At 35.7% G+C, this 15,515-nt stretch overlaps 1 protein-coding gene across 8 annotated transcripts in view; it reads left to right on the top strand.

Moving 5' to 3' along the window:
- Positions 1-15,515, top strand: part of NRG1 (neuregulin 1) — a 144,388-nt gene that overhangs the window by 98,002 nt on the left and 30,871 nt on the right. For all 8 annotated transcript variants that reach the window (XM_058165831.1, XM_058165830.1, XM_058165828.1 and 5 more), the window contains one exon: positions 11,476-11,602. In XM_058165831.1, coding sequence (XP_058021814.1) covers positions 11,476-11,602 — 127 coding nt within the window. The remainder of the gene's footprint in view (positions 1-11,475; positions 11,603-15,515) is intronic.

Here is a 15,515-nt window from a genome sequence, read left to right as displayed (position 1 = left end):
TTGAAAGATGCTTGCTTCGGAGTTTTTACTTGGGGGTGGTGGTTTCTGGAATGCTCTTTTGTTTTTTTTTTACATTTATATCCCGCCCTTCTCCGAAGACTCAGGGCGGCTTACAGTGTATAAGGCAATAGTCTCATTCTATTTGTATATTTACAAAGTCAACTTATTGCCCCCCCAACAATCTGGGTCCTCATTTTACCTACCTTATAAAGGATGGAAGGCTGAGTCAACCTTGGGCCGGGCTTGAACCTGCAGTAATTGCAGGCTACTGTGTTCTAATAACAGGCTCCTTACAGCCTGAGCTATTACAGCCCTGTTCAACAAATGCTAGTTTGTAATTTGTTGGGTACATTCCTTACAGGTAGTCCTTGACTTACACCTGGTCATTTAATGACCATTCAAAATTATGACGGACCTTCCCAGAGCTAATTATGACCTGTTTTCAAAGTTACAACTGCTTATACATATCCTGCAATAAGTTGATTGCATTTTGACTACTTGGCGACTGGCTCACGTTTATGGCCGTTTGCCACCTTTTGCATTCATTGACCATGATATGTAACTTTGTTGCTGGTTTCCTGAATTTACTTCTAGCAAAAAAAAACCACTCACCCATTGAGGAAAATAGATTTACTTAATGATCACAGTGTTTGGTTAATAACTGTGGCAACAGCTTAATGACCATCATTAAAAATGGTTGCAGCTTCAAATCCAGTCACATGATGCGTTGAACTATGACGACAATGACTTACGATCCATAATTTTTGTTTTGTGTGAATTACATCCCCTCTCTTCTCTTCTTGATGCTATTGAACGTATCTTTGACTTTTTGACTGGAGAAAAAGCAGATGTCAGCATTATACTCTAAGGACTAATGTTGTAGTGTGTGTGTATTTGTGTAAATGCTAATAATATGCTACTTTAAATACTGTGTTTTCCAGCCAAAAACCCTGATGGTATAGAGATGGGAAAGATTTTGACTTTTCACAGTTCCTTACTCTGTACCAACAATGACATTGGACAGGGCACTTGAAAGTTAAATTTAGTCATATGAGCAGGTTGAATATTTGCCTAAATCTCCTTGTTACTCCTTTTCTGAGAAAAATTTCTAAAATCATCCAGGGAATTGTTTTCCTGGATCGCCTTTATTAGCTGGTTTGTTTAAACTCATCTCTTTTTCTATTGATTTTATATTTTCTGAAAATTGAACTAAACTGTGGAAGTGGTAATATTTGTAAGACAAAGATAAGAATGCCTTTCAGCCTAATTGGTGCTAGCTCACAGGCTTCTAAAATTGACATGTAATCACATCTGCATTAGTGCAGTGTTACAAACCGTAGCCTTTAGCTGGCGTTTGAGTGATGGACTTCTGACATTATAGAAAGACAGGGCTGCAGAAATAATTACCGTAAGCTCAGGATGTTAGTGTAAGTGAATAGGATAAATTTAATTGCTACATAGGTTGCAAACTGATGTTTATTATGTGAAAATTGTCAAATACTCCTTTTGAACCGTTTCAATGCTACAACTGTTTGGCTTGGCTTAGTTTATAGAATTGCATAATGACCTTGTTTCAGAGAAAACGTTTATCACTGCATTTTATGGCGATAATAGTGTTTTTTTAAAAAAATATACCACAATGATATATATCATTTGCATTTATTTCATACATTATTGCTCTGAAGGTATTTTACAACGTGGCAAAGAATATATATATGTCAAAACTAAAATAAGTTGTAACAATTACAGCTGGATTGCGGACTTTTAAAATAACCTATGAAAAAGTAAATAAGCCTCTTTTTGCAAATTATGATCATGGTGTGCCATGCAATTTAGTGTGACTAACTTCTGCTTTACTAGCCATAATGTGAATATTCATTATTTTAAAGTACATACAGAATGCAATTTTGGGGAAGGCTTTCTATGCCTCCATGCTCTTGTAAAGACAACATTTTAAACTTGGTATCAAATATTACCATAGCTTCTTTTAAAAACGACCTCAGGGCCCAACTCTCTTTTCTTCCCGTCCTTAGCAGTCAAGTCTTTCTGACTTTGCTGCTTCTTGATCATAATATTGTTCGCTCTGGCTTCTAGTGCAGAGTTAGATGTTACACAGAGCTGAGTTTCAATAGGGCTTCTGCCAAGTGGGCTACTTGATCAGAGAGCAAGTGTAATGTGTTTAACTCATAGAATCATCTATTGCAATGTCCTTCCTGTTAAAGACTACTTCAGCTTCAATCACAACAATACACGAGCACACAAGAGATACAAACTTAAAGTGAACCGCTCCAAACTCGATTGCAGAAAATATGACTTCTGTAACAGAGTTGTTAATGCTTGGAACACACTACCTGACTGTGGTCTCTTCTCAAAATCCCCAAAGCTTTAACCAAAAACTGTCTACTATTGACCTCCCCTCATTCCTAAGAGGTCTGTAAGGGGCGCTCATAAGAGCACAAACGTGCCTACCGTTCCTGTCCTATTGTTTCCTTTTCATTATATCCAATTAATATAGTTATTGCATGCTTGTGCTTATATATATGCTTATATATTATATAGTTACTTTCATGCTTATGCTTATATATACTGTTGTGACAAAATAAATAAATAAATAAAAATAAATAAATAATGAACTGGAACATTTTTTTTTTTAATTTATGTTTCAGTTTGGATTCAGAAAGGAGATTAGTTCAGACTTTCTGAGTCATGTTGTACAATAAACCACCCTGAATTTTTTCAGCAAACGTTTTCACTTTTTCATGAAGGTCTCTATCTTTGGGTGCTGCAAATAGTCCTCAACTTACAACCATCTGCTTAGTGACCATTCAAAGTTACAATGGCACTGAAAAAAAGTGACTTATGGCCGTTTTTCACACTTGCAATAGTTGCAGCATCTTCATGGTCAAGTGATCAAAATTCAGATACTTGGCAACTGACGGTTGCAGTGTCCCAAGGTCATGTGATCACCTTTTGTGACCTTCTTACAAGTAAGTCTGTGTGGAAGCCAGATTCACTAGTTGTTACTAACTTAACAACTTGTTCTGTTTCCCTCCCCCAATACTCCCAACAAAGAATCAGTGAAAGGCCTCCTCTTCTACTTTATTTACATAGATAAATGTCCTGGCCACGTCTACCCACGGGCCTGCCAAGTTTCTGGAGATAACGAGGAAATTATAGATAAGGCCAGAATTACTCACGAATATATTCTTCCCTCCATTGATACAGTTTGCCTGCGCAAATTCATTGCTTTGTCCAAGACAAAAAATCAGGAAGTCCCGCCTCCTATTTATAGTCTCTGCAGATGTCCATCATTCCTTGGCCTTATCCCAACGCTGTTTCTGCTGCGCGCGCCGGCCACGTCTGCACAGTCTTGCATCACTCCAAAACTGTTCTTGGGGCGTTGCCAAATCAGAAGAAGGCTCCAGAGAATCAGGCCTTGCCGGCCCCTCCTCCTCCCTTTGAGTGGGTGCCAGGGAGGGAGAGGGCCCAAGAGAAGAAGGGCTTGCCAGGTCTTCTCCCTCACTTTCTGAATCATCCGAGTCCAGGAGTCCGGGTCCAGGAACCTGGGTCACAACACAACTGCAATGATTCACTTAACAACTGTGGCAAGAAAGGTCGTAAAATGGGGCAAAACTCACTTAACAATTGTCTCAGTTAGCAACAGAAATTTTGGGCTCACTTGTGGTCATAACTCAAGGACTACCTGTACTCATAGATACATTCAGAATCCTTTTATTGGAATGCAATGATACATTAGCATAATTTTGTGTGTACCAATATATTGACAGCACTAAAAATCCCCACATTCTGCAGAAACAGTTATCACAGAGTTAGTATGTGGTTGAAGTGAAAGAATAAATTCTAACAACTTAATAAGTTGCCCTATTTCTTTTTCTTTCTGGAAATTGCAGATCGTAAGAACCACAATTAATGCATAAGTTAATTTACTGTATTTCAGTAAACTATTTTTATATGTATTTTACCAAAGTATTGTAAAAATCTACTGTGCTAAAAAAAATGAATCATTTAAATTAACGCTGTCTAAAAATAGCCGGAAATATAAATCTTATATATAGGATATCATAATTTAAGTGTTCTCTAATTGATTTCCAGCATTTTGGATCAAGGCAAATCACTAACTCACTTCAGTGGAGTGCATTACAATTATGCCTCTGCTGATAGCTGTATTTGTTCACCAAAGCAAGGTGATAGAGTGAGCTCTTTGTTCTGTCATTCTTTTTTTTTTTTTTTTACTAAAGAAGACATCCTTGTCTATTTGTAATTCAGCAAAAGAGTCATGTTCACGACCTGCAAGGACTGAAGCTGATACTTTATTTTCCCTTCATCAGTGTCATTAGACTTGTCACCTTGACACTCTAGCTCCATGATGGCGAACCTATGGTATGCATGCCACAAGTGGCCCACAGCGCCCTCTCTGTGGTCACACGAGCCATAGCCCCAGTTCGGGTGCACACCCACCGAGCACTGGTTATTGGGTCTCTGCCGAGCATACACAGGGGGTGTGCGGGGCAGCTGCAGGTGTGTGGGGGGGCGCATGCATTTTATTTTATTTTATTTATCTTTGCTACTACTAAGAGCAAGAAACTAAATTTGATTTATTTTGAAGTTTTGTTTCTCAAAAAGTTTTCTATTCCTAGGAAAAAAATTTTCAGTTGTGCCTTAAACAGGGCACAACTCATTATGTGAGATGAAAAGCCAAACACAATTGTGCTTACTCGGTCTCTGTCTAGAATGAAACTATGGCCCTTATTTTTTATCATTCTTTGCTGATGTACTGTTTATTGATACCACTTTTATATATTTAGCAGAGTAAATATTACATCAGATTAGTATACTGTTTCATGCACTACAATGATGCACTAATAGTATACATTTCGATAAAAGAGACATTAATTTTGCAGAGACGTATAATACCTGGCATGAATTTCTGTGGTCTTTTCCCAAGCAAAGTTCTTTTTTTATTAATAGTAGAAGGTGTCATAATTTGGAACTGTAATAAAGCTGGTACAATTTCAAATAAATAATTATTGCAAAACATTTGACCCTAAAAAACCGACACCCTAATCCAGTGAATTCTAATTTCAGTCTAGCCTATTCAGAGGAGTATTGTACACATGTAGAAGACTTGCCATCAATTGTTTTCTTGCAAAGAATTAATAAAGTCATGCAAAAGAATTAATAAAGTCATGCAAAAGAATTAATAAAAAGATGTTGCTTGGCATTTTTAAAGTGCAGAGTATCTCAAAGCCTCTTTTTATATGGGATCTGGGATCCAGATAGGTAGGGCCTTGACTGCTCAACTAAAATTAATAAAGAAATCTCTGTACAGGTAGGCCTCGACGTACAATAGTTCATTTAGTGACTGCTCAGAGTTTGGCTAAACAACAGCTATGCAGCTCACCAGCTCAAATTCCCCTGCAACACAAACTAAACTGAGCACAACCAAGCCCCCACCCAAACAGGACACACCCCCAGCCAATCAGAGCACAAAAAAAACCCCAGCCAATCAGAGGACAGCCAAGCTCCCACCCAATCAGTTCAAACCCCCACTAGCAGTTAAAAGGAAGAAACAGCTGCGATCACACATTGCTCCCAGAAGCACGAAGCTGAAGCCTGAAGATGACGAATGAGACTTCGTCGAAACGTCGCCAAGACACTTCCAATTTTACACGGGAGAAAACCCGAACAACCAAAGACCTATATATATATATATATATATATATATATATATATATATATATATATATATATATATATATATATATATATATATATATATATATATATATATATGCTTGTACCTTTATATACTATATAACCTTTCTGTATGATAGTTACATATATTGTTGTGACAAAATAAATAAATAAATTAAATAAATAAATTAAATAAAAAATAAAGCCAGAGTCACCTAACAACAGTGTTACTAATTTAACAACTGCAGTGATTCACTTAACAAATATGGCAAGAAAAGTCGTAAAATGGGACAAAGCTCACTTAACAAATTTCTGACTTAATAACATAAATGTTGGGCTCAATTGTGGTTGTAAGCCAAGGACTACCTGTACTATATTTAGAGCTATCCAGTGCCGACACTGAACCCAGAAGGATGCTAGACCCTAAATCTGTTCTCTAAGAGGAATGCGGTTCCACTTAAAAAGGTATATCACTCAAATTCTGAAAGACTATCTTGTTCTAAATCAGTTTATTTTCCTGCGTCCAGCCCCTTAGAGTTTAAAGACATGTGATGTCTCTCAATATATCATATCCCTTTTGCAGGAAGAGAGCAGTGCATTTGGGCATCATCAGTATTCAAGGCAGCAACTAATTCTGTACCCATGTATGGTTTTTTTCCCCAGTATCTTCAGAAAGCTATTAAATATCATGGAAGACAAGACAAAGATATCAAGGTGACTCCCAATGTCACTTCCTGATAGCTCAGAATGGTAAAATGGTAAAAGGAAACCACCATAAACTGATATCTCCAAAAACCTTCAAGCACGCTAAAAAAAAATCAAAATTCATAGAAAGGTTCAAGGATATCAATAAGAATGCACTCTCTCCAATGCATGTCTTCCAATACAGGTAGTCCTCAACTTACAATAATAGTTCATTTAGTGACTGTTCAAAGTTACAATAGCATTGAAAAAAGTGCCTTATGACCGTGTTTCACGCTTATGACCCTTGCAGCATCCCCATGGTCATGCGATCCAAATTCAGACGCTTGGCCATTGATTCATATTTATGACAGTGGCAGTGTCCGGGGTCATGTGATCACCTTTTGCGACTTTCTGACAAGCAAAATCAATGGGAAAGCCAGATTCACTTAACAACCACATGTCTAACTTAGCGACGTCAGTGATTCACTTAACAACTGTGGCAAGCAAGGTTGTAAAATGAAGCAAAATTCACCGGACAAATGTTTCACTTAGCAAAGTAAATTTGGGGCTCAATTGTGGTCGTAAAATGAGGATTATCTGTGCACAGCATCAGAGCAAACAAGAGATTTTTCTTGGCTCCTTGGAAAAACAAGAGCCCTTTGTCATTTTAGGTTTTAGAGCCCTCGCTTATTTTTTTCCCCCTCTTATTTCCTATATATTTGTGGCTTCTGAAACTCATGCAGTCTCAAAGGTACTTTCAATTTTATGCTATCATCTCAGCCCTTTCATAGCTAAGACCTCTCCAGGATTTGGCTCCTATGCTTTGGAGTCAGACAATGTCTTATTTTTAAGGTATTTAAATAGAGTTTTAAAATACGTTAACTGCAGTTCAGGGTAAACTGGAAAAAGTTGATGTCAGTCTGGGGAATATTAAAATCTAATCTTCTGCCAAGCAGGTAACATGGAGATATTTAAATTTATTGACATATGGATTTAATTCCATACTTTTATTGGAAATTGAGGTAGGATATAGAATTCATGTTTAATTCAGTTTGCTGCAGTCCAGCCACCTTCTCCACAACTTTTCCCAAAAGGTAGACATTGAAGACTTAATAAAAATTATCCAGAACTGTTGAATCCAGAAATAGTTGGACTTAAGAAGTAGGTAGGCTATTGCCTTCTTTAAAACAGATAGAACAGGTTTTTAAAAATAATAAATTCACTAACGTCTGGACTAAATTACAGACCATCTCTTTTAGACAATTGTAAATCAGAAAAATCATGTTCTTCCATGTAGTCTGCACATCTATGCAATTGTATTCAGAGTTCAATTTCTGTGCATTCTTATCAACTAAAGTTAAAAGGATGACCACTCAAGATAGGACCGTCATAGTAGCATCCTAGCAGTGTGTGTGTGTGGGGGGGATGTATTTAGTGTAAATATACAGTATATACATGCGTAGATACACACAAGTTTTCCCTTGATGTGGTGCCTTCTTGTGGCGTTTTCAACACCACATGAAGACTGCTTTATTCATCCAAGAATGTTTTTTTTCAACATTTTTTTCATCAAAGCATTTCTGAAACTTCATTGTCTTTGTTGTTGCTTTTCATTACCACAGTTTATATTCCAATTGTGTTTTTTCCCCCCTGTGGTCTACCTACAGAACATTTATTAATAAACAAGATACCTCCCCATATCTGGTTGCTCTTCAATTTGTTGAATCTCATCTCCCAGAATTCTCACTAATAACAAAGCAAGCCAAGGAATTCTGGAAGTTGAAGTTCACATTTTTGAAAGCACCCAAGTTGGAAGAAGCTGATAAACAAACAGATAAATAATATTTCCCCAATGTTTTTATTATTTTTTAGAGATTCCTCAAAAGAATGAATGTTAAGCCTGTTTGTCCATGATTCAGATTGACCCACAATTTATTTCAACAAAAAAAAAAATCTGTTTTTTGCGTTCCAGGTAAATTACGTTTGATCTCACATTTGCTCAGAGAAAAAGTGCAAAATAAAATGGCCACAGCAATTATAGATAACTTTAAGCTTAACTCTTCTACAGTCATTCTTGTAATTCAATTTAAAGCATTCCATTAGCCTTTGTGGCAGTAATAAACTTTGTCTGCAGGATCTCAAGCAGACAGTATTGCATTTCTTTTCAAATTAATGTATTTACTTCAGAACTGCAGGTTGTCTCTAGAGTAATAGTCTGATTTAAGAAGAAAACATGGTAGAGGGATAAGGAGAGGTGGTAATAGATGCAATTCTTATATGATTCTAGAATTGCATATGCAGTAAATATTTCCACCAGGAAACACTGATAAACCAGTTTATAAATTATGACTCTGCCTAATTATAGTTTTAAGTCATGATTCTGCAATTAGTTTTTAACAAAGAATTCCATAGAATGGAGCTATTTGGGTGTCCTTTCGTGGAGTCAGTGTCTCCGAAGGATTTGAAGCAGGGGTGATATGTAAAATTCATTATTACCGGTTCTTTGGGCGTGGCTTGGGGGGTAATGTGATTGGGTGGGCATGGCCAACTTTTTTTTTTTTACTTTTAAAAGCATTTTTTCTACAACTTCTTCGGCCAAAAATGCTTTTAAAAGGGTCCTTTGATGATCCCAGCTGAGTTGGCTGATTGTCAGAGTCTTTTCTTTTCTTTTAAAAGCATTTTTTTTATCTTTAAAAGGAAAAAAAGCCTCTGACCAGGCAACTCAGCTGGGATCATCAGAGAAGCCTTTTAAAAGCATTTTTCCTACAACCTCTTCAGCCAAAGAGGTTTTAAAAGCCTCTGACGATCCCAGCTGAGCCACACAATCATCAGAGGCTTTTTTTTTTTTTTACTTTTAAAAGCATTTTTTCGGCCGTAGAAAAAATGCTTTAAAAGTAAAAAAAAACCCTCTGATGATTGCGCAGCTCAGCTGGGCATGGGAGAGGGAGGGATTTTTGCTACCAGTTCTCCGAACCACCCGCCACCATCACTACCGGATCAGGTGATCCGGTCCGAACCGGGAGCATTTCACCCCTGGATTGAAGCTTGGAGATGGAAAGAGCAAACGCTATCTACACTCTGGAAATCTCAGAGCTGATTAAATCCTAAAATTATTAGCATGGGGTAAATTGAGAGGAAGGTAAGGAATAATGGTGGGTTTTGACAGCTCTACCAACCATTATTATTCTTTTGGATTGAAACATCTACAAGAAGTCATTAATTGATTGAATTGATTAAATGTTAGTAGCAGTTTAAGGAGAGAAAAAATTAGATGTGGAAGGGTGGTTATGAGCAAATCCAATTCAAGGCAGACGAATGTCTTGTTATTCAGTTTGACTTTGATTTGCTTGGTTAAGGGTGAGTGCCCGTTATTTCATGTGTATGGCTGCATTTCTAATGATAGCAAACTAACTCTTAGGATCATCAACCAAAGAATAGACCCCTGCTGTAAAGCTAGATGCTGGTGATACCTTCCTTCTCCTATTTTCTCCACTACAACAACCCTATGAGGTAGATTGAGTTAAGAGAGACTGGCCCAAAGTTACCCAACTGATTTTCATGGCTAAGGCAGGACTTGAACTCATGGTCTCCTACTTTCTAACCTGGTTCCTTAACCACTGTCTGGAGTAACAATAGAATGCCTAAAATGCAGTAGGAACAAATATATGAAGAGTGAATAATTTGAGAGGAAGAGGAAGTTTTGAAAACGTTTTGATGGGATGAAATTGATGAGATCGTCAAAAAAGAAAGAAGATTAAACCACAAATGACAATATACATAGGGGGTTTGGATATAGATAGAAACAAGGATAGTTTGCAAACAAAGAAAAGTATGGTGAAATACTTAGAGGAGTTGGTAAACAAGATATATTATATTCTCTCTCTCACACACACACACACAAACACACACCATCCTTCCATTTCTTTTGCTTACTATTTCTTGCTCTCTTTATGAACTTTGCAAAATGTTACTTATCTGAAAAAGAAATAACATGGTTGATATCACATGGTTTATTGTGAATATGTAGATTTGTATACTACTTGTATTCCTTTTTGGATGTTGTTTCTGTACTCTGTTCAGCAAATATTTTTTATAAGGAACTATATAAAGTATAAGGGCCGTGGTGGCTCAGGCTGTAAGATAGCCTGTTATTAAAACACAGCTGCCTGCAATTACTGCAGGTTCTAGTCCCACCAGGTCCAAGGTTGACTCAGCCTTCCATCCTTTATAAGGTAGGTAAAATGAGGACCCAGATTGTTGTGGGGGCAATAAGTTGACTTTGTATATAAATATACAAATAGGATGAAGACTATTGCCTTACACAATGTCAGCCGCCCTGAGTCTTCGGAGAAGGGCGGGATATAAATGTAAATAAAAAATTAATAATAATAATAAAATATCATGCCAGGAGCTTGGAGAAAGGACTTGCGTTTCTTCACTCCTTTATCCCTCCTACAGTGTCACAAAGATCAATTCTAAAATAGTATAGTATGACCAATAAGGTCTAGGACAACTCACTGTGGCCAACTTGCAGTGGGCCAACTTGCCATGGCCAACTTGCCATGGCCAACTTGCTGCAGGATAAGAGTTACGCTAATATCAAATAAATGGTGGAATAGAATCACCGTTAAAGAAAGGATACCAAAGGAGGAAGAGAATGAAATGTGAATGACAAAAATAAAATAATGTCTTAATTATTTTAAATAATTAAATTGAATTATTGAATTATGCTGTTGTACCGTAGTGAGTTGGCCATGATGAGTTGTCCCACTGCGAGTTGGCCATGGTGCGTTCTGCAGTGAATTGACCATGGTGTCCATGGCGAGTTGGCCATGGAGAGTTGGCTGTGTTGAGCTGTCCCATTCTATGAGCAGAAAAATGAGTATTGACTCAGACATCATATGGTAACCCCCAGAATATTTTGGACAAAGTGATTTTTGTTTTTCTCTTTGCAACTAAGGTAATGAATATTTGTTATATGTCATAAAAATGCTAATACTAATAATAAATAACTCTTTTATTCTGAGTACATGCATACTGAGATTTGTCCCTTTCTATTTCCATTGTTTCTTCTAGCCACTTCTACATCTACTACTGGGACAAGTCATCTCACAAGATGTGATGTGAATAAGAAAGGCTACTGTGTAAATGGGGGTGAATGCTTCATGGTCAAAGATCTTCCAAACCCAAGATATTTATGCAAGTACGAGAATCTTTCCAGTGAAGCTATAGTATTTATTGCTTTAATGCATGTTTCATATGGTAACACTGTTTAACCTAAAGAATATATGTTATGAACTGATGACAGCTTTTTTTTATCCTCCAAAATAAGAGTTAAACACCATCCCAAGTCATTTCCCATGTTTCCAAAACATGCAGATACTATTGTGTGTATGGTTTAAATTAGATTAAATCCATATATAAAATTCTTTAGCCAAAAAAGGAATAACAATCTGTTAGACACAAAAACATCACTTTTGGGGGGGGGGAAATCCCCAATATATTAAAATAAAAGGACCACTATTTTGCTGCCCAATTTTCTTCCAGATGTATTGGACCATCATACTCTGTTGACATGGCCAATGACTGCATTTCATAAAAATTATCAGACCCATAAGTCAATACAGCTGGAGTGAACCAGTTTGAAAGACTACACAAAATGAATCTTTGGTTTGACTAGATGATATTGTTCATATGGTAAAAGCATTCAAAAATTTTAATGTTATTTATGCATTTGTTTGCAGAGAAAAAATCATGTTTTAAATTAAAACACCATTTACAAAATACAATTGTAAAATATACACATACATATGCTTTCTCTCTTTCGTTAAAAAAAGACGTTCCGAAATTATTCCATAATATTTGCTAGATCAATGACCTGTGATAGCTTACCATTGTGGTAGGGCTTGCTACAATTGGCTCTCCAATAATTTTCAAGCTGAAAGTTGTTCCAGAAACATTGCAACATAAGCACATACTCTGTGAACAATTAGATAATTAATTGGATGGAATTCTAAAATGTCTTATATTTTGGCTGCATCAAATAAAGATGGTTTATCTTTTATGATTGCTTTATGAAATGCAACTGAGAGAGGGGAAATGTTAAAATATTCTATTTCTTTTTTTAGAAACTAGATCCCAGAGTTTAGTTAACCTTGGCACTATAGCGCCATATCCATTTTCCTCTGTAATCCTGATTTAACATGATGTAAATGCAGCTGTTTAATATTCATATTATAAGCTTCACACCAAATCAAGAATACAATTGCTTCTTAATGGATATTCTCACATTCCTTTGTTTTCAATAGCCAAAGAGTGTGCTTGAGCACAATTGGAAATTATCAAGTGCTTTCCATTTCATACCATTTCTACTGTATTGCTCATAATAACATTCAAGTCCTGATATAATTATATGCAAGAATGGATAAAGCAGAAAGATAATTTCATTCAGATAAAATGTCATCCTAACCTTAGTTAAAATGTTCAGACTGGAAAACAAATTTGACCAGTGAAGTGTTATAAAGACCACACTGAAGAAGAGAAATATGGGTCTAGTTTTTGATAAGCAAAGTCAATGAGGAAGCCCAGTTCACTGAACCAACTGTGTTATTAATTTAACAACTGCAGTGATTCATTTAACAAATGTGGCAAGAAAAATCGTAAAATGAGATAAAACTCACTTAACAAATTTCTCATTTAGCAACATAAATTTTGGGTTCAATTGTGGTCGTAAATTGAGAACTACCTGTACAGTGTTTTGATACAATTTGTCCTAGAGGGGAAGCATTTAGATATTTCTGTTTTTGCTTTAATAATAAATTCATGTTTATTATATATGATTTACTTTTTGAAAAGCAAAGCAATATTTCCTTAAACTGAAATGCAAACCATAACATTTGAGACAATTTTTCTATTATCAAACATTATCTGTTTAGCCGCCAACTTGGGATTCAAGTGTCTTTATAGCCAACAAAGTTATCAGTAAAATATCTGATACTAAGAAAAATTCCTAACAACTGAAAACTCTAATTCTAATTCATATCACACAGTCATAACCATGTCATTGTTTTGGTAATGTCAACCTTAGTCTTCAAGCATAGAGAATAATTAATGCAGTGTTGGGAGGTCTTAAACGTGTAATCAATGTGTAATCAACACTGCTATAGTATTGTTTGTGATAGTCACTCTTGCTATTATAACTTTTTTTTAAAAAAACCTTTTATTAACCAAACCACGTTTTGCTATTTTCAGAAATAATCAGAGTTTGAAAGTGGAGTTCTGGTTGGGTTTGGAAGAGAGAACACGATTTGTGTTGTGTTTTTGGAAAATTAATTCATGCCCACCAATTATCAGGATCCATGCATATGGTGCTATTTACTCAAAAGAAACTCTTGGTATTGGTATTCCTGAAACAGGACACATTTTTACAGGCCATTCTGGTTTATTTACTAATAAGGCCTTTCTGAAACTTTCACAAGCTAGATCAGTGGTAAAATAGATTTTTAAAAACCTTAGCATCTCTGATTTGATGAAGCCATTCTGAAAAAAAAAATTGACACATACAGTCTAATAACATTTGCTGTACTTCAGCAAAATAGTTTCAAAGTGTCTTAAATACTATACTATTTTGATCAGGGTATATTTCAAGCAGACTGTGACAACTATACAGGACTTAGAAAAATATATTTAGGAGAAAATGATCCTTCGATGTTTAGCATGAAAAAAAAATGTATACTTTTAAAATCCCAACAACTCCATTCATAAAAACAGTAACCTGTGACTCATACGTCTGTGTTACTTATTGAATTTTCAAATAGTGGCACTTTTCTTTTTATGCAAGGAGGGGAAAAAGGAATGTCCATTGTTTTTTTAGATTTTTTTTTAGTAGATAATTGAGATTGGAAAAGTTTAAAAAAAGCAAAAAAAGAGATTGAATTTGGATTGCATTCAGGCAGCAAGAAAAATTTACTAGCAATCAGGAACAAGAGGATTTTTTTATAAACCTAGCACAATTTCTTTGTATGAGACTTTTTTTTTCTTATAAACCAGGGACGATGAGTTTTCATATGTTATAAATTTGAAGCAAGTTTTTTTCCTTTTTCTCACTTTCAATATGACATTTCTTTTCATCCCTTGGATTCAAAATACTGCTGAACAAAAGCAATGAAATCTAGTTTGGTTCTAGTGGGGATTCTTTTCTCTGCTTTTTACTCTATAGCAATAGCTATAGCAGTGATAGCAATAAAAAAGCACATTTTCTGTGACAAAACCAATGTGGGCCACTGTAACCTTTCCAAATGGCTTTGAACTTGTGTCCTAAACAACATTCAATAATTCCCAGCATTAAATTTCATAGCATTTTACAGATGAGCTTTTCTTCTCTCTTTTTTTTCCTGCAAGGATATGAACAATATCCTTTGCTGTTTCAGGAAAATTGGGTTCATGATGGACCTTTGACTATGCTGGCTAATTAAAACCACCAGACGGATATTGTCTAAATGGACGAGGAAATGATAAATGCTTCCCTGTAAGATTATAAATTACCTGCAGTATTAAAGGACAATACAATTAGAACATGTCTTAAAAAACCCATTATGCCTATTTCTCTTTCCTATATTATTATTATTCCTTTTTAAATGTTCTCCATTCAGACCAAAGTATTTGAATGTGTATTACAGTCCCAATTTCACATATTTTGGGATTAAATAATTAATTAGACCAAATTAATGATCCGCAATCCACAATCGTGGAATATATGATATTGTAATCTGCCAACTAGTATAAATCACATCAAAGTAAAGACTTTTGAACTAAGCTTTACCTAGAAACTGAACTAAATTAACAGTTTTTTTAAAAATATATTTGTTTTGCTGACCATTCTTTGTTTTATAAGCATTAAAGACGTGTACACATACCCGTTATGTTATTCCCTTTGAGGTAACCTATGTTATGTGCAACACAGAAAAGACTAATAAACAGTGACCCAAAGGAATTAAACACATGAAACAAAGAAAAAGAGAAGCATACAGATATTTCTTCCACCATAGATGTAGTGGAATTTCATCTGAAGAATTAGGTGTAGAGGTTGAAGAATCTAGAGAATGCATCTAATGCAG

This window comes from Ahaetulla prasina, chromosome 2 (assembly GCF_028640845.1).
Source record: "Ahaetulla prasina isolate Xishuangbanna chromosome 2, ASM2864084v1, whole genome shotgun sequence".
NCBI classification, from domain to species: Eukaryota; Metazoa; Chordata; class Lepidosauria; order Squamata; family Colubridae; genus Ahaetulla; species Ahaetulla prasina.
Note: the sequence above shows the minus strand (reverse complement) of the source record. Positions and strands in the feature narration are given on the sequence as shown.